The sequence below is a fragment of the Protopterus annectens genome, chromosome 12.part0 (assembly GCF_019279795.1).
Source record: "Protopterus annectens isolate FY-2018-M chromosome 12.part0, PAN1.0, whole genome shotgun sequence".
Lineage (NCBI taxonomy): Eukaryota > Metazoa > Chordata > Ceratodontiformes > Protopteridae > Protopterus > Protopterus annectens.
In genome coordinates, this window is record NC_056746.1 from 1,553,888,695 (window position 1) to 1,553,908,270 (window position 19,576).

Genomic DNA, 19,576 nt, shown 5'->3' on the forward strand with positions numbered 1-19,576 from the left:
AACATGAATAAAGTTTGGTTATCAATAATGTCTGACAAGAGTAGGTGGGAACATTTAAATCTATCACTTCTATCAAAAGCTGCAATAATCAAAATGAATATTCTTCCAAAATTTTTGTATCAATTCAATTCTTCTGATCAGATAATTCCCAAATCCTTCTTTGAAAAAGTTAATAAAGAGTTAGCTAAATTTTTGTGGTTCCCTAAATCGGTTAGGATCTCTTATTCTAGATTGTCAATTTTTAAAGATAAAGGTGGTTTGGGATTATAGCAATAACCCACGCCTGGGTGTGGGTAATGCTGGATTTACCCACTGTTGGCGTGGTTTGGTCCCAGGCTGAAGCCCGAGGACCAAACAAAGCCAACCGTGGGTAAATCCAGCATTACCCACACCCAGAAGTGGGTTATTGCTATTATACCATGACATTATTTAAGAAAAGAAACTATTACTTTTCTTAAATAATGGCATAGTATAATGCCTGTTTACTGCCCTTCCGCAGATGTCTGGCATCCGTGGCAGTTCTGATGTACTCGCGCCTCGCAGTACATCAGAGTTGGCAAAAGCAACGGAGAAAGCAAGATCTCCGTTGCTTTTTTACTGTTTTGCTATGTTAAATGGGTTTAACATAGCGAGACAGTTTTAAAATAAGCAATGGAGATGTCCGTTGCTTATTTTAAAACTGTCTCGCTATGTTAAACCCATTTAACATAGCAAAAAAAGCAACGGAGATCTTGCTTTCTCCGTTGCTTTTTTTTAAAACCTGTCTCGCTATGTTAAATGGGTTTAGCAGAGCGAGACAGCTTTAGAATAAGCAACGGAGATCTCCGTTGCTTATTTTAAAGCTGTCTCGCTATGTTAAACCCATTTAACATAGCGAGACAGTGTTTTAAAAGTAGAGTTATACTAATGGAAAAAAGTCCGGGCGACCGGACCTTTTTCCATTAGTATAACTCGATTTACAATGTGCACGCTGGCCAATCGGCGTTCATGTTTTGGGGGGGTCATGGTATAATACCAATTTTTTATCTTTATTATTTAATCGTTTCAGCAAACAAGCTATGGACCATTTCTAAAATAAATAATATTAAATATATTCAGTCCCCGTCTTGGGTTAAACTATGGTATCAATACATTTTATCTAAAAACATAAACCCAGAGGCCATTCCATTTATTTCTTTAGATATTATGAGCACCATTAAAATCTCTAACTTTCTTAAACAAAAGATCAAAGCTTTTCAAGAATTAATACAAATTATTAATCTAGACAAGATCTTTCATCTATTTCAACCACTTCATCTAAATCCTAACATAATGTTAGATAACTCACCATTTAACTTAACAAAATATTCTCTTATAAAGTATTTGAAAGTTTGGGATATCTTGAAATATAAAGACTTGACCCTAGCAAATTTACGTAAGTTTCTGAAAGTTAATTGGAAGTATTCTATAATTTTATGTCAATTAAGAGAGGTGATTATGGTTAAGTATGACCTCATAAAACCAACAGAACATGATCTTAAGAATTTAGACACGATAATTAGAACACTATCGTCACCAGTGAAAATGTTATCAAATTCATATAAACTGATAAATAATTTAATACAAGGCCCGAATTGTCTTTTTTCAAATGTCTGGTTGAATTATAATTCTCAAATAACTGAGAATCAAAAACTTTTGTCTATTAGAAATACTCTGGAATATTCCCCATTCAAGAAATTGATGTATACACAATTAATGATTAATAATAATGCTTATCATACTCCTTATAAACTGAATAAATTTAATGCTAGTAAATCTCCATCATGCACATGTTGTTCCTTTCCCCAAGCTGATCTTTTACATATTCTATGGTATTGCCATTTTTCCCATAAGCTCTGGACCTCTTTGAAAGTAAGGTTGCAGAAAATGTGTTATCATAAATCCACGTTGTCTTGGGAAATTGCTATACTTCATATACCGGTAGTATATCTTTCCAGAATGGATACTCATGTGTTTATATTTATTTGCTCTCTTATAAAACTTTACATTACTCAAAATTGGCTTGATCGTACTAAACTAAATTGGGATACTTTCAAAAAAATGGCTTACTTATACATTGATGCACAAAAAACTATGATAAAGAGTCCAAAAAAAATGGTTTTGAAAAACAAAGTATTGGAGAAGGTTCTGAGTATTATTAATATTTAATAGCTTCTAAAGTTTTTTCTAGTCTTGGTTCATATGTATACTTTATTTACTCTCATATGTTAATTTATACTGATGTTTATAATTTTTATGTTATCATTTGTTTCTTGGTTACCTATTGTATATATTGTATATATTGTGGTATGTTATTTTTTTATAATCCTAAAGAGTTGCAATCTGCTTGCACAAGTTGTAAATCTTTATTCAACTCCTAAAAAGTCTTTATTTACAATGTATGAAAGTTGTTGTTATGTTATGTTTATAAATCAATAAAAAGATTTTTGAGAAAAAAATACTTCATGTGCAGAATTTGGTTATCTGAAATGGTTATTCACTATGGTTGTTTCACTTCTGGTCTATGTTGGCTTTTAGCCAGCAGATGGCAGTATTGGTTGGTGTTCTTAATGGCAAACTTTTTTTTTTCCTGACTTAGAACAAGCAATACCATTCAGCCAATTGATTGAAAGCATGTTATGTTTCTTTAAAAGTTTATATATGTGCTGAAAGTTCCACAACATTGACAAAATATTTCTAAAACCCTGTTCCTGAGTCTGTTGTGGGATTTATGCTGGAGCATGGAATTTTCCATTAAATATTCACATTTATGATTCAGCTCTAGAGTGCTGTTTTTTTATCTTTGGGGATTATATTACTTTTCCATGCAATCTTAGTGACATTTTCTACATGTGCAAGTGTGGTGTTCTATCTCTATGTATTTGTGTGTACAGATGTAGATATAAATATAAAGCTGCATACAAAGTATAAATATATATCCACATATAGATATATAAATATTATGCTAGTGTAGATACAGATATGGAGCTGCATGCAAAGCAATTCAAGATGATCAAAATCAAAGTGAAATGTTTTGGTCAAAACAGTTTTATTTATGGTTATGATTGTATTTTGTATGCTTTCCCAACAGGTTCTGGGCCCATTCTGCTTGATGATGTCAACTGTCAGGGCAATGAAAGCTCACTGGCCAACTGCAAACACAGAGGATGGGGTGTTCATGATTGTCAACATTCTGAGGATGCTGGTGTTGAATGCTTGGAACCTAAATCAGGTAGGCTTTTCTTTACTTGTAATAAGTCTTTCACTGTAAAGCTTATTTGTTACTTAGTGAAAAACAAACACTCGAGGTGACACCGTGGAACAGATACACAAGTATCTTTATTCCAACAGAATTAATCCAAACGTTAGCGATTTCGCTTTCAAACAAGAACACTTCTTCAGACATAATAAAACCACATAAAACATCCATTTAAATAATGCAAAACATCCTATCAAAACATGCCACTCATTAAATATGTAAAAAGGCTAAAATTAACCCCTAAAAGTATGATTCAGACATAACTTTCTTATAACACATAGTATGTAACAATGCATAAAATTATTTTAAAAGATGCATTTGAAATGGCATTTATATAAATATTAATCCTAAAAATCATGCATTTAAAAAAATATAGGTGTGTGAAAATATATGAGTGTATGAATTATACAGAGAAACAGGAAGTTAAATGGATTATCAGACTACAGGCTGATAAAGCCTGTGGCCTGAATGATAGAGTCTCTTTAAAACCTCTGTTAATAGACCTTTTACTCATTTAAAAGTTTATAGCACCCCCTTTTCATACACTCATATATTTTTACAAACCTATATTTTTTATATACATGGTTTTTAGGATTAATAATTATATAAATGCACTTTCAAATGTATCTTTTAAAATGATTTTTATGCATTGTTACATACTATACCTTATAAAAAAGTTATAAGTCTGAATCGTACTTTTAGAAGTTAATTTCAGCCTTTTTACATATTTAATGAGTGGCATGTTTTGATAGGATGTTTTGCATTATTTAAGTGGATGTTTTATGTGGTTTTATTATGTCTGAAGAAGCGTTCTGGTTTGAACGCGAAAGCGCTAACGTTTGGATTAATTCTGTTGGAATAAATATACCTGTGTACCTGTTCTGTGGTGTTACCTCGAGTGATTGTTTTTCACTATTGGACTTTTTCTCTCAAGAGGTGCTTTACCCTTAGATTTGCTGTTTTTTGTTGCTGTTAAGTTGTTTTGCAATGCTCAAGGGACATGGCAGAAGGTATGGAATTAGAGTTGAATTTTCATCCACATTGTGGCAGTCAAAATAATGGGGCTGATAGTTTTAAATGTTTATTGTATGCTGAAAGTAATCCTTTGTTGAGTTTTAAGAGGAATGAAGCTAATGTCAGAGATGGTAATACTTTAGATAACATGATGGCAGTGCTACACTTGAAAAGAGACTTGGAAACGAAAATGCAAAAACTAAAGAACATTCAATGGCAGCGCAAACACATGGAAGCCTGCCTCAGTTTCAAAGTCATCCCGAGGGGTCTTCGCATTTTGAAAATGACCACCTATGGTTCTACTTTTCCTGATCTACTTGTTAAGTGGCAACAGCTAAACCTAGAGAGAAGTTTGAGCTACATGAGATTGCTCATCGAGCATTTCATGTAACAAGAAACTGAGCTGGCAATGAAAGCTATGAAGCTGCAAAAAGACATAACCACAATGTTAAGTAGGGAGGAACATGATGAGTTCCTGAGTGATCTGAGATGCAATGCAGCCCTACTAGAGCATAAATGGATGTTGCCGAAAATGAAAAAGCTAGAGTGAGATTGTACAGACTTTCAAAAGGGGAATGTGTTTTCCTGGCCCAAAGAGCCTATCAAAACAAGGAATGCAATTTCTGTTCCTCCCCCCCAGTCAATCCACCCACAAGACCATTGAGAAAATGAGTAATGTAGAGAGACTTGACAACATGAGCAGAAACACGCCTACTACATCCTTCGAAAATGGAGCGAGAAGGAAAATAAATGAAATAAGTACAAATGTTAATAAAGATGTGTTGGTTTTTCACACTGTCCCTTTACCTTTCAAAGAAGTTTACAAGCCCCAAAAGACCCAAAGCCGAGGGAGAAAGAGACGAAAATCATCAGAGGAAGTAGCGAGCTACCAGAGGCATTCCAAGAAGAACTGGCAAACACTCAGTCAGTACTAGTGATTAATATATCTAATTATGTTCTGAATGAGACTGAGAAGTGAATTTTAAATAGAGGACTGTCTTTTATCCCCTCTTTGTGAGCTGACATTGTGGACACTATTCTTGATGTTAAGTTGTTTACATGAAATATTACACTGAAGTTATTATTTAATAGTAAAGAAACTGAGTATGTTTGTCATTTAAAAAAAAAACAACTGCCTTCATTCTTCCAAACCATCCTGTGTTGGATGCGTTTGAAAGAGCTTGTGAAAGAGATCTGTTAGAGTTAAATAATTTAGAATATGGTATGAAAAAATGTGATTTTTACAATTTGAGTGAAGCAGAGAAAAAAAGCACTGAAAGGTTTGCAAGAGAATACGCAAATCGTTATAAGACAAGCATATAAGGGTGACGCTGTGGTCATCCTTGATAGAGTTTTTTACGAGAGAAAGATAGTGGTAATGTTAAATGATACTGATACATAATAACAGTTATCTACTGAACAACTTAATAAACTAATTATGAATGTACACAGTGATTTATACGATCTGTTAATGTGTAATATCATTGATAACGTGTACAAAAAAATTTTAATTGAAACTTCATATATACCCTCTTTTAGAGGTCTATCAAAAGTCCATAAGGACCTACAGGATCTGCTATTAAGACCAGCAGAGGGTGGTTAACAGAAACCCTCTCTATTTGTGTGGAGAAACAACTTAGGAAGATAGTTGAAACCTCTGATACCATCATTAGACACACCCAGCATTTTTTGGATACTTTATCAGATTATGTTTTTTCCAGTAACAATAAATCAGACGTCCTTTTTGTAACCTTGGATGTCAAGACACTTTTTACTAGTATTCTGAATGAAGTTGGACTTGATTGTGCTAGATTGTTTTTAACTAGTGAAAGAGCCCCTAATGAAACCATTTTGCGATGTACCATGCTGCTTGAAATTATTCTGAATAATAATGTTTTTTCCTTCAGGAATGGCTATTTCTTACAAACTAAACAAGTAGCGATGGGTACTCCATGCACCAATTCTTACCCCAATATTGTTATGGCATATCGGGAGGTTAATTATATATTCAATAATAAAGAATTTATGAAATTCATACCATACTACAAACGTTTTTAGATGATGTATTTCTTGTATCGGATGGGCCCCTCACAAATTTAAAACAATTTTTGGCATACATAAATTCGACGACAGTTTTTAGAATTTGTAGGGAATTATTCTTATGAAAAGATTGAATTTTTAGATGTATTCATTAAGAAGCAATGATAAACATTAGAAACAGAGATGTTCAGAAAAGAATGCAGGAAAAATAATATACTACATTGAGGGAGCATGCATCCAACATATGTGTATAAGAACATTATACAAAGCCAGGGACTGAGGATTTCTAGACTGACAACCTCAGATGATGTATAAGGATACACTTAATAAGTTTGAAAATGAGCTTTTAGAACGTGGGTACAGTGAATCAGAAAGTAGTTGTTTAAGGAATAATTGGTTTATAAATAGAAAGAAAAACAGAAAAACATTTTTTAGACAAAATGAAAAGTAATAGTAACCCACCTGAAAATAAGACTGGATATGAAAACAAGCATGAGGTTAGGGTTGTTATTCCATACTATAATATGAATAAGAGAATTAAGGATGTTATTACTAAGAACTGGAATATTTTAACTGTTGATGATAAAGTTACTGGAGTGGTCAGTTTGAAACCCCAATATACATACAAAAATACTAAATCTCTAAAAGACTTCTATGTTATGGGAAGAGAAGAATGTTAGACCTCATTCAATACATAAAGGGATGTTTCCATGTAGAAATTGTAGATTCTGTAACTACATGGCAAATGATAACGTTTTTATACACCCCGTTACACAGAGGAAATATGAGTTTCATCATTATGCAGATTGTGCAACATAAAATTTAGTTTATTTGGCTTCTTGTGTTAAATGTTCATCATTTTACATAAGAAAGACAAATGGAACTTTGAGGGAGAGGGTGAGGGAGCCTTTGTATGCTATAAATAGAGAGGATGAGGCAAATACTTTAGCTAGACACACATTATGTAATGACCTCTCCCATAAACTTTTGTTGTTGGTTATTGAACAGATTAATGTTAGTAGTCGACTTGGTAATTTTAAGAATTATACAGAGAAACAGGAAGTTAAATGGATCATCAGACTACAGGCTGATAAAGCCTGTGGCCTGAATGATAGAGACTCTTTAAAACCTTTGTTAATAGACAGACCTTTTACTCATTGAAAAGTTTATAGCACGTCTTTTTCATACACTCATATATTTTCACACACCTATAGCTTTAAATGCATGGTTTTTAGGATTAATATTTATATAAATGTGCTTTCAAATGCATCTTTTAAAATGATTTTATGTATTGTTACATACTGTGCCTTATACAAAAGTTGTAAGTCTGAATTGTACTTTTAGGAGTTAATTTTAGCCTTTTTGCATATTTAATGAGTGGCATGTTTTGATAAGATGTTTTGCATTATTTAAGTGGAAGTTTTTTGTGGTTTTATTATGTCTGAAGAAGCATTTTGGTTTGAACGTGAAAGCGCTAACATTTGGATTAATTCTGTTGGAATAAAGATACCCGTGTACCTGTTCCATGGTGGCACCTCAAGTGTTTGTTTTTCACTGTTGGACTTTTTCTCTCAAGAGGTGCTTTACCCTTGGATTAGCTGTTTTTTGTTGCTTATTTGTTACTTACTTATCTTTTCATCTGCATATTAGTATTGCTTAGGTAAGTGTCATATTGGATTGTGTTGTTTCTTCATTCCACATTCATGGCAGAAGTACTTCCAAACTTATACCAATGTTATATACCACGAATGCTCAGCATTTTCAGCATGTCCTTCTTTCACAGGGCTTTGTGCTGCAAGATTTTACTTCAGCAACCCCTGCCTGCTCAATTCAGTTCAATGGTATAACCATCAAGACTGATAGGGGAAACAAGGCTGCCATTAGTAACTGAGTAATACTGCGATGCAAAGTGAGCTATCATTCCTCTACACCTCCACATCACCTTCGTAAACATCTGCCAGACTGCTCCCAAAATATCACACAAACAACCTTTAGCTTGCAGACTATTTCAGTGTATGGCGTCATGCATTTTCTTTCTAGGTTAAGGCACATAGCAGAGCCTTGGATCAATTCTCTGAGAAGCAAATGTTTACATTCTATCCAGCTGAAAGGAATTAAACAAGAAAGAATCCTAAAGAGTCAACTTACTGATTTAGAGACTCGGGCTTCCCATTTGCCAAGGGAAAGTGACCACAGTCCAAACTTCTGCTTTGTTTTTTTTTATTATTATTATGTTCTTTTCCACTAAAGTGAGATGTGTTAACTAAACAGAGATACTCTGCAGGAGAAATTAAATATGTGAAGAGTTAAAATGCAGTGTGTTTTGAAACAAATGATGTTTTGTAGATGGTGCAGCTGCAGTGGCTGGAGTGCATACTTGCAGCTGTTCTACAGAAAAGATGCAAACAGAGAGAGAGCCAAAATGCTATTGGAATGAAAGTCTGCCTGTTTTCTGAGTTATCTGTAATAAAACTCTAAAGTCAATCAAAACAAAATACCAAAATAAATGTTATAATTATTATTACTTCCATTTTGACCATCTATTTTCAGAGTTTTCTACCTGCTCAGTTAGGTCCCCCCTGACTTATCCCAAATGTAATTGTAACTATTACATTCATTTATGCTTTTTGTTGAATAAATGCATGGTGCATGCACCTATCAAAACACAGAATTAAGTATGGGAAATACATTTACTTATAGCAGAGCTGTTGTTTCTTCACTGCCGTTTCATTGGGTGGTACATATTTGGTATGACTTCCTGGTATTTTGAGTTCTTATATAAAACCATCTTGCAGAAGGGCATGACATGCATGGATGTCTGTGTTTTAAATGCCATCAGGCAATGCTTGTCATTGTTTCATAATTAAAATCTCATCCGCTCATTCATGTATAGTATCTTAACTACCTGTCACAACTGTCAATCTGTAGATATCAAAAATCTGGGTAAAGGCTCTTTACTAAGTGGCAAAAGTAAATTAAGGCACCAAAGTTACACACTGGAAATCAGTCACTGTACTTTATTGCAGAAGGCAAACGGTAAGCGCTTTCACAACTTAATGTTGCTTCATCAGACCACATCACTACAACTGATGCTTGGTTAAATACTAGGACAATTAGTATGACATCACAATTTAAAGAGATATTACTCCACTAACATAAGAACATATATCGATATCCATAAGAAAAATGCATAAAATATATAGAAAGGTGTGTATTTACACACAATAATATTTAAAAAAGGGGGAATGTCATCCCTGATGGTTATTAATATATATATATATATATATCTATATATATATATATATATATATATATATATATACACACACACACACACACATTTTGTGCACATATAACCATAATAGTACAATAAAAAATATATAAAAAACTCATATTTAGTGTTTAACGCACCTTGCCTTAAGGTAAGGAACTAATGAGGTGCAGCCATTCAAACCAGTATATCTATCTGCTTGTAATTTAGTGATCCATTGTTGTTCTAATTCTTCAGTGTGGTTTTCTACATCACCACCTCTGTTTGTCCTTACTATTTGTTGTAAGATTAAAAATTTAAAACAATGACTACTGTCTGTATTCAGGACATGATTAGCTAGAGCATTTGATTGCTTCTGGTTCCGTATGTCCCTTATATGTTCTAACATTCTTTCTTTAAAACTCCTATTAGTTTCGGCATGCTTGGCAAAAACAAAAATAAACAACATCGACACTTTTACAATCATAGTAATTCTTCGTATAAAGTTTAAAACATTTCACAGGATGAATGTATTCATTTTTAGTGTAGACATGCTGACAAGCAGCACGATTTCTGCACGGGAAGGTGCCCTGTCTGTTTGAGAGATATTTTCTAAAAGACTGATGTTCTCTATTACAGAGCTGCTGCTTTAAAGACACATTATTTCTAAAACTGAAGTTTGGGGTGTCACCAACTGTAGAAACCAGACCTGGTATTTCATGTAATAAGTGCCAATTCTTTTTAATAATTTCCGTATACTTATTGATGTCACTTGCAAATCTAAACACTATTCTAAACTTATTTCTATCAATACTTGTGTCATAAGGTATACTTGTATCAGCACTATAAGTGCTCATGTATGGTTTACATCTTGTAGATCTCAATTTCCATGCATCTGCTATCACTCTAGTGATTTCTGAGCTAGAATAGCCTCTTGTTTGAAATTCGTCTTGTAACTTATTTAAAGCAACTACTGCCTCTTCATCATTATTATGTAGGCATAGGGTTCTATAGACTTGTCCTTTGAGGACATTTCTAGGTATGTGTCTTGGGTGCATGCTTGACCTGTGACGACAGGCATTGGTTCTTGTGGGTTTGTGATAAATATTGGTTCTTATCTGCTTTAAGTCAGTAAGGGTGACACTCACATCCAAGAAATCAACACATGTATCAGAAAAAGTAAAAGTAAACTTCAAAAAGTCTGTAGTACTATGCAGGTAATCAATGAAATTACTGATATTTTCACCATGCCCTATCCACAAGACAAAAACATCATCCACGAAACGGACGTACCAGAGAATGTAGCCAAAAAATGGGTTAACATCTGACAAAAGATATTGTTCTTCCCATCATACTAGTGATAGATTGGCGTAGCTATTTGCACACGAAGTGCCCATAACCATGCCAATCTTCTGTCAAAAAAATTGATCCTGAAAAGCTACAATATTATTTTCAAGTATAATCTCCAATAGTGCACAGACTAGCATAATCTTATTAGTAGTCAGCTTCTTATTCATATCGAGGAATTCTCTTATTCTATCAATACCCCAAACATTTGGAATACTAGTAAAAAGAGATTCAATGTCCATGGTAAGGAATACAAATTCTTCATCATTATCAATGGTTTCCATTCTATTTTGCAACCGCTGTAAAAACATTTTTGTGTCTCTAAGAACTGTATAACAACTATCCAAGAACTCATGTAAAATGCTTTCTACATAAATAGATAGAGGCTCAGTGCACCATCCTGCTCCTGATACGATGGTGCATAAAGGAGGAACCGTGGAATGTTTATGGATTTTAGGGAGTCCATAAATTCTAGGAACTAGAGGTTTTTGTACTGAAAAATAATTAAATAAGGATTCATCAATTAATCCTGTAATCAGTAAATCAAACACTAAAAAAGACACTTTATCAGTGATAGCAATTACAGCTGTTTTTGTCAGCATTTGATAGGTACAAGTATCTACTAGCAAAACCTTCATCTGGTTAACATATAAATCTTTGTCCATTAATACAATTTTACCACCTTTATCTGCTTGTTTAATAATAAGAGAATGTAAATCCTGCAATTCATGTAGAGCCCTATATTCTTCTGTATTTAAATTATGAAAGGTGCAGCCTTGCGTACCAGGAGTATAAGCTTCATTAAAAGCATTTTCACAGATATCTAAAAATCTTTGTATGCCTGAAGGGGTTGGAGGTACAAAAGTGCTAGGTTTCTTGTATATATTTACATTGACATTTTCATTATTACGAAACATGCATTTTAATGATAAATTCCTACCAAGCAATTTCAAGTCTGTTAGCATTTCAGTTAAATCTGCCTTCTTGGCAGGTATAAAAGACAAACCCTTATTAAGCAAACTGTTTTGTTCATTAGTTAGAGTAAAGGAAGAAATGTTAACAATAAGGTCAGTTTTTACATCCTCCTTTTCTTTGAAAAGTGTGCAGTTCTGTCCATTTGATTTTTCCTTGCTGTCTTTCCCATATTGGGATTGCTTTTGGCTCGAGCTCTGAAAGGAAGAGCTGCTTTCAAAGGGAATTCTCCCACTTTCAAATTCTCTAAAAAAGCACTAGTATCTGTAGCATTTGCTTGTGAAGTATCTATTGGAGTCTTACCTATATTGTTTGCATTCCTTTGTTCTTCTGACTTCGAATTTTTATCCATATTCGATGTAGATGTATTCCTATTCACTATAGAAGCAAAGGATGCAACTTGGAGAGTAGGAACACTAGAATTTACATGTTCTTGGTCAGTTTGTTGTATTGCCATGCTTTCCCTCATCTCAATAGCGCGAGAACAGGAAGTGGAAGCCTGTGTCTCAGTATTTAGTGTCCTTCTAGTTCCTCTGTTCACTGTAGCAGGATTATACAAAGGGGTTCTATTTATAGGGTCTCTCGGCCATGAGAAGACATTATTGTTGCTAAAATCAGTTTTATCTCTGTTTAATTTATTTAATTTAACATTTTGAAGCTTTTTCTCACAGGCACTAATGCTTTCATGCATCTGGCCCATTTTATTAAGGGTGATAGTAGCAGGAAAGGTTACAGATATCTAGTTTTCTAGTGTCACAATTTCAGTTTTGAGCTCAGTTTCAAGAGGTGTAAAAAACTCTATAAGGAGCTCCATATACTTGGAGCTAAAAGATAAATTCAATTCTTGCCACTTACGTAAGAGTTCAGGATATGTATTCCCATAAGTTGGCATATTTAAGATACGTAGACCTCGAGGTATTACTTTAGCTTCCAATGAAGCTTATAGGTGTAGTCTTTGCCATTGTAGTCGTTTGTACTTATATAGAAGGTTTTCTAGCCCCCTATATTGTGCCTGAAACTCAAGCATTTTTTACATCTCTGAACCAATATCCACTGTATTTGCCTGTACGTCAGCGTTTAATAATGGATTCACTGGTACTTCAAGAAGCTTTAAAAATCGACAATGCTCATTAGATGATTCTTGGTTGGTATTCATGTCCATATTATATCCACGTGCAGTGTGTCCTTAGCCGAATAAAAAATAGGAACTGAAAATGCAAAAAACAAATGGCTGCAGGTACACTGAGGTGCCCAAAACACACAACAACAGCAAAAGTAAATTAAGGCACCAAAGTTACACACTGGAAATCACTCACTGTACTTTATTGCAGAAGACAAACGGTAAGCGCTTTCACAACTTAATGTTGCTTCATCAGACCACATCACTACAACTGATGCTTGGTTAAATACTAGGACAATTAGTAAGACATCACAAATTAAAGAGATATTACTCCAGTAACATAAGAACATATATCGATATCCATAAGAAAAATGCATAAAATATATAGAAAGGTGTGCATTTACACACAATAATATTTAAAAAAGGGGGAATGTCATCCCTGATGGTTATTAAAATATATATATATATATATATATATATATATATATATATATATATATATATATATATATATATATATATATATGTGTGTGTGTGTGTACATATACACACACATTTTGTGCACATATAACCATAATAGTACAATAAAAAATATATAAAAAACTCATATTTAGTGTTTAAGGCGCCTTGCCTTAAGGTAAGGAACTAATGAGGTGCAGCCATTCAAACCAGGATATCTATCTGCTTGTAATTTAGTGATCCATTGTTGTTCTAATTCTTCAGTTTGGTTTTCTGCATCACCACCTCTGTTTGTCCTTACTATTTGTTGTAAGATTAAAAATTTAAAACAATGACTACTGTCTGTATTCAGGATATGATTAGCTAGAGCATTTGATTGCTTCTGGTTCCGTATGTCCCTTATATGTTCTAACATTCTTTCTTTAAAACTCCTATTTTTCTTTTGCCTACATAATAGGCATGGCATGCTTGGCAAAAACAAAAATAAACAACATCGACACTTTTACAATCATAGTAATTCTTCGTATAAAGTTTAAAACATTTCATGGGATGAATGTACTCATTTTTAGTGTAGACGTGCTGACAAGCAGCACAATTCCTGCACGGGAAGGTGCCCTGTCTGTTTGAGAGATTTTTTCTAAAAGACTGATGTTCTCTATTACAGAGCTGCTGCTTTAAAGACACATTATTTCTAAAACTGAAGTTTGGGGTGTCACCAACTGTGGAAACCAGACCTGTATTTCATGTAATAAGTGTGCAAATAGCTATGCCAATCTATCACTAGTACGATGGGAAGAACAATATGTTTTGTCAGATGTTAACCCATTTTTTGGCTACATTCTCTGGTACGTCCGTTTCATGGAAGATGCTTTTGTCTTGTGGAAAGGGCATGGTGAAAATATCAGTAATTTCATTGACTACCTGCATAGTACTGCAGACTTTTTGAAGTTTACTTTTACTTTTTCTGATACATGTGTTGATTTCTTGGATGTGAGTGTCACCCTTACTGATTTAAAGCAGATAAGAACCAGTATTTATCACAAACCCACAAGAACCAATGCCTGTCTTCACAGGTCAAGCATGCACCCGAGACACATACCTAGAAATGTCCTCAAAGGACAAGTCTATAGAACCCTATGCCTACATAATAATGATGAAGAGGCAGTAGTTGCTTTAAATAAGTTACAAGACGAATTTCAAACAAGAGGCTATTCTAGCTCAGAAATCACTAGAGTAATAGCAGATGCATGGAAATTGAGATCTACAAGATGTAAACCATACATGAGCACTTATAGTGCTGATACAAGTATACCTTATGATACAAGTATTGATAGAAATAAGTTTAGAATAGTGTTTAGATTTGCAAGTGACATCAATATGTATACGGAAAGTATTAAAAAGAATTGGCACTTATTACATGAAATACCAGGTCTGGTTTCCACAGTTGGTGACACCCCAAACTTCAGTTTTAGAAATAATGTGTCTTTAAAGCAGCAGCTCTGTAATAGAGAACATCAGTCTTTTAGAAAAAATCTCTCAAACAGACAGGGCACCTTCCTGTGCAGGAATTGTGCTGCTTGTCAGCATGTCTACACTAAAAATGAGTACATTCATCCTGTGAAATGTTTTAAACTTTATACGAAGAATTACTATGATTGTAAAAGTGTTGATGTTGTTTATTTTTGTTTTTGCCAAGCATGCCATGCCTATTATGTAGGCAAAACAAATAGGAGTTTTAAAGAAAGAATGTTAGAACATATAAGGGACATACAGAACCAGAAGCAATCAAATGCTCTAGCTAATCATGTCCTGAATACAGACAGTAGTCATTGTTTTAAATTTTTAATCTTACAACAAATAGTAAGGACAAACAGAGGTGGTGATGTAGAAAACCACACTGAAGAATTAGAACAACAATGGATCACTAAATTGCAAGAAGACAGATATCCTGGTTTGAATGGCTGCACCTCATAAGTTCCTTACCTTAAGGCAAGGCGCCTTAAACACTAAATATGAGTTTTTTATATATTTTCTATTGTACTGTTATGGTTATATGTGCACAAAATGTGTGTGTGTGTGTGTGTGTGTATATATATATATATATATATATATATATATATATATATATATATATATATATATATATATATATTAATAACCATCAGGGATGACATTCCCCCTTTTTTAAATATTATTGTGTGTAAATACACACCTTTCTATATATTTTATGCATTTTTCTTATGGATATCGATATATGTTCTTATGTTAGTGGAGTAATATCTCTTTAAACTGTGATGTCATACTAATTGTCCTAGTATTTAACCAAGCATCAGTTGTAGTGATGTGGTCTGATGAAGCAAAATTAAGTTGTGAAAGCGCTTACCGTTTGTTTTCTGCAATAAAGTACAGTGACTGATTTCCAGTGTGTAACTTTGGTGTCTTAATTTACTTTTGCTGTTGTTGTGTGTTTTGGGCACCTCAGTGTACCTGCAGCCATTTGTTTTTTGCATCTTTACTAAGTGGGTACACCTAGCCAAAAATCTGGTAAACTAACTACCATACAGTTTGCATACAAAATAGTATAACTCATACCTCTTGACCTCTTAGAGCAAAAAATCTGGACAAAAAGCCTAATATGATAGGGGGACAAATAGGGATAAATTTTAACTATATCTCTTACAAACTTAGAAAGTTGATAGAATAATAGGTTTTGCATTAGCATGAATTTTCTGAAGGATGTGGAGTCTTAAACTCAAATGTTTGTCATTATTTATTGACTTCAATCCTCAGCTATTTGCCAGAAAAGTACAGATTTTAGAAGGAACACACCAAAATAGGAGACAAAAATCTGGACATTGTGTGACAATCTGTACAGTTGAGAGGTATGGATAACTTGTTTCACTTCCAGCAGGACTAATGCAGCACATTCAGAAGCACAAAATAACATAAAATAACCAACCAATAAGATATTGGAAGGAACTAAAAGGAATGCAGCATACTGGGATTTTTTTTAGCCATTCACTGCTCTGTTGTACTTAAGCATGATGTCAGGCAGTCATGGTATAATGGGTTAATTTAAGGGGTACTGTAACCTGCCTCATAAAGCATAATAATAATATAAAGCATAGGACAACCATAACACTCTTCTACCTTTGAGATGGTTGTATGATCATTCAGCTAAAATGAAACAATATCATATATATACTAGAAGAAAACATACTTGTACATAAAATCATGGTTACTCCTTAAACTTTGACAAAACCTGAAAGACTTCAAGTGAATACCTGAAACTAAAAAAATAACCAGTTAGGTTTTACTGGAGTTACTTGAACAAAAACATCCATTACTCCCAAAAATCAGAAAATACATTGTTGTGTTGCCTGTTATGAATGATATTTTTTTCCAAAATGTTCACTTGCAAGTGTGAGAAAGGGAGATACTGCCTGCACAGCTATCTGGAAGTCTGCAAATAATTATATGTCATTGATAAATATCAAAATGATTTGTATAAGATGCTTGTGTTACAACTTGTATATCAAACTGATGGTACAGAAGTGTGTGTTGGAAATGTTTTTGCAAAGAACTGTTTAAAATGTAAGTATAGTGTGCCCTACTGAAATAGAACAGAAATGTACATGCACTATTGTAACTGTTTAAATGTATATTTTAACAGTGGAAACTGGAATACAGGAGGTTAACTTCAGTCCAGCAATACTTCAGAAAAATAGCTGAAATTAAATTACTTTATAGGCTATGCAATAAAATATGATACCTTTCAGTTTCATTGCAGCAGGAGACATAATGTCTATACTGGGAAGCTTTCTTTATTGTCTTTGGAGTGAACTAATTTTACAATTGTTTTATGACTTCCTGCATATGCCTATGATCTGAGGACTATGTATTTTCATAGGTAGATGCTAAATGCTACCAGCTGCCATCAACGGTTGTTTTGGACCTGGGAACTAGGAGTCAGATGACAAGAAATGACGTCATTCTGCAAGCTATCCCAGCAGTAATATTTGAGATATTAATTTAAGAACTCTCTTAGAGACACATAGCATTCTGTATTTTGTCTTTGACCTGACAACAACTAGAAGATCCATTCACTACATCTGTCTTGCTCTGATGAAGTAAGTTTCTAGAGAACAGTATAATTCTCTTAGATACTGTCAGGAATATAGCAAAGCTTAGTTTAGATATTTTTCTTTATTTATTTGAGACTGTCCTGCAATGTTGTTTCAAATATTTCTGTGATTTTGAACTCCGATGTCAATTTTGTTTATATACTGAGTATTTTCTTGTTCTCTTATTATTAAATATATTTAAACCATTCATTGTGGCTGATCTGTCTAGAGATGTTTAAGTTTTGAGAGTACTTGCATATTTACTTGGTGATGCTGTATGGGCTACTCCAAAATGCCTTGCTCTTGGTCAAACTACCATTTGTATTAATATTAATATTACACAACAAAATTGGACACCCTGTGTTAAGGGCCTTAAAGTAGCTGATAAGGAGTTGGCTGATGGCAGTGATAACTACCTTATAGTCTGGGCAAAAGGGGGCATAGATAGTAAACCTGCGCCAGCCTTTCCCATGTGTGTGTGCGTGTGTGTGTGTGTGTGTGTGTGTGTGTGTGTGTGTGTGTGTGTGTGTGTGTGTGTGTGTGTGTGTGTGTGTCAGCTACTTGGGCAGGGGTACAAAGCACTGGTTGGACAGAGAGGATGCTGGAGTTTTTGGCTTGGCCACTCAGTTGAGATCTCAACTTCATAGCTGTGCCAGTGGGGAGTCTTACTGGGGATCTGGAGAAAGGGGGAGAAACCAACCCCAGACTGACTGTGGTCTCTATGTGCTCTTATGGGAAACTGAACTTGATGCAGAGAGCTGCATCTGGTAATACTGTGTGTGTACCTTGTCATCCTCCAAGTGTCTTCCCCACTGTTGCCAGTGATGAGGCTTGAAACTCCTTGATTACTGGTCCAATGGTGGGTTGTCACAGCAAGAATGACATGTTTTTCTGAATTTTCTCCTTTTCAGCCACCCAGCCCCCTAAAGAAACTGGGTAATTCAAGTAGATGCCGCTATCTACCCAACCTTGTAACACCTGGCCAGATTCATAGCATGAAGCAAAAAAAGAAAAAAAATAAGGCAGAGTGGCAAGGAGAATATATGTAAAGTGCAATACATGAGATAGGTAAATCAGGACATAGATAACGACCAAATTGAAGGTAAGCATCTAAGATACAGCAATTTTACAGAAATTGATACACTCATTGTTTAGATTTCTGATATAGTCTGCCTGAAATTACAGGAAGAGCTCCTTTCCTGCCATCAGAATTTACATCACTTAACTATTTTTGGGTCTTGTAATATATCTGCTAAAGTTTAACACCTTGTACACATATCTGCTAAAATCAATCCTATCTTTGTTTCCGTCTATGTGTCCTTTTAGGATGCTACATCGATCCTGCAACACTTCAGCAATGTTTCAGTAGTTGATCATACTGCTTCTGTGTTAATCAAGTCCATATTAGACCACTGCTGCCACCAATATTCATTTCTTTCAGAAGGGCTCAGTCTTATGTGGATCATTCAGTACCAGACACAGTCTCATGTGGAGCTCTCAGTATCAGGCCCAGTCTCATATGGGGAGCTCTCAGTATCAGACCTAGTCTCATGCTGAGCTCTCAGTATCAGACCTAGTCTCATGCTGATCTCTCAATATTAGACTCAGTCTCATGCAGAGCACTCAGTATCAGGCCTAGTCTCATGCAAAGTTCTCAGTTTCAGACTCAGTGTCATGCAGAACTTTCACTGTCAGATTTAGTCTCATGCTGAGCTCTCAGTATCAGACCCAGTCTCATGCGGAGCTCTCAGTATCAGACTCAGTCTCATGCAGAGCTCTCACTGTCAGACCTAGTCTCATGCTGAGCTCTCAGTATCAGACTTAGTCTCATGCAGAGCTCTCAGTTTCAGACTGAATCTCATGTAGAGCTGTCAGTGTCAGACCTCGTCTCATGCAGAACTCTCAGTATCAAACCTAGTTTCATGCTGAGCTCTCAGTATCAGACCCAGTCTCATACAGAGCTCTCAGTTTCA

The 19,576-nt window shown here is 34.5% G+C and overlaps 1 protein-coding gene across 3 annotated transcripts in view; it reads left to right on the plus strand.

The window, feature by feature from the left end:
• Nucleotides 1-19,576, plus strand: part of LOC122817291 (galectin-3-binding protein-like) — a 210,569-nt gene that overhangs the window by 133,107 nt on the left and 57,886 nt on the right. For all 3 annotated transcript variants that reach the window (XM_044090517.1, XM_044090519.1, XM_044090518.1), the window contains exon 4: nucleotides 3,110-3,250. In XM_044090517.1, the coding sequence (XP_043946452.1) occupies nucleotides 3,110-3,250 (141 nt within the window). The remainder of the gene's footprint in view (nucleotides 1-3,109; nucleotides 3,251-19,576) is intronic.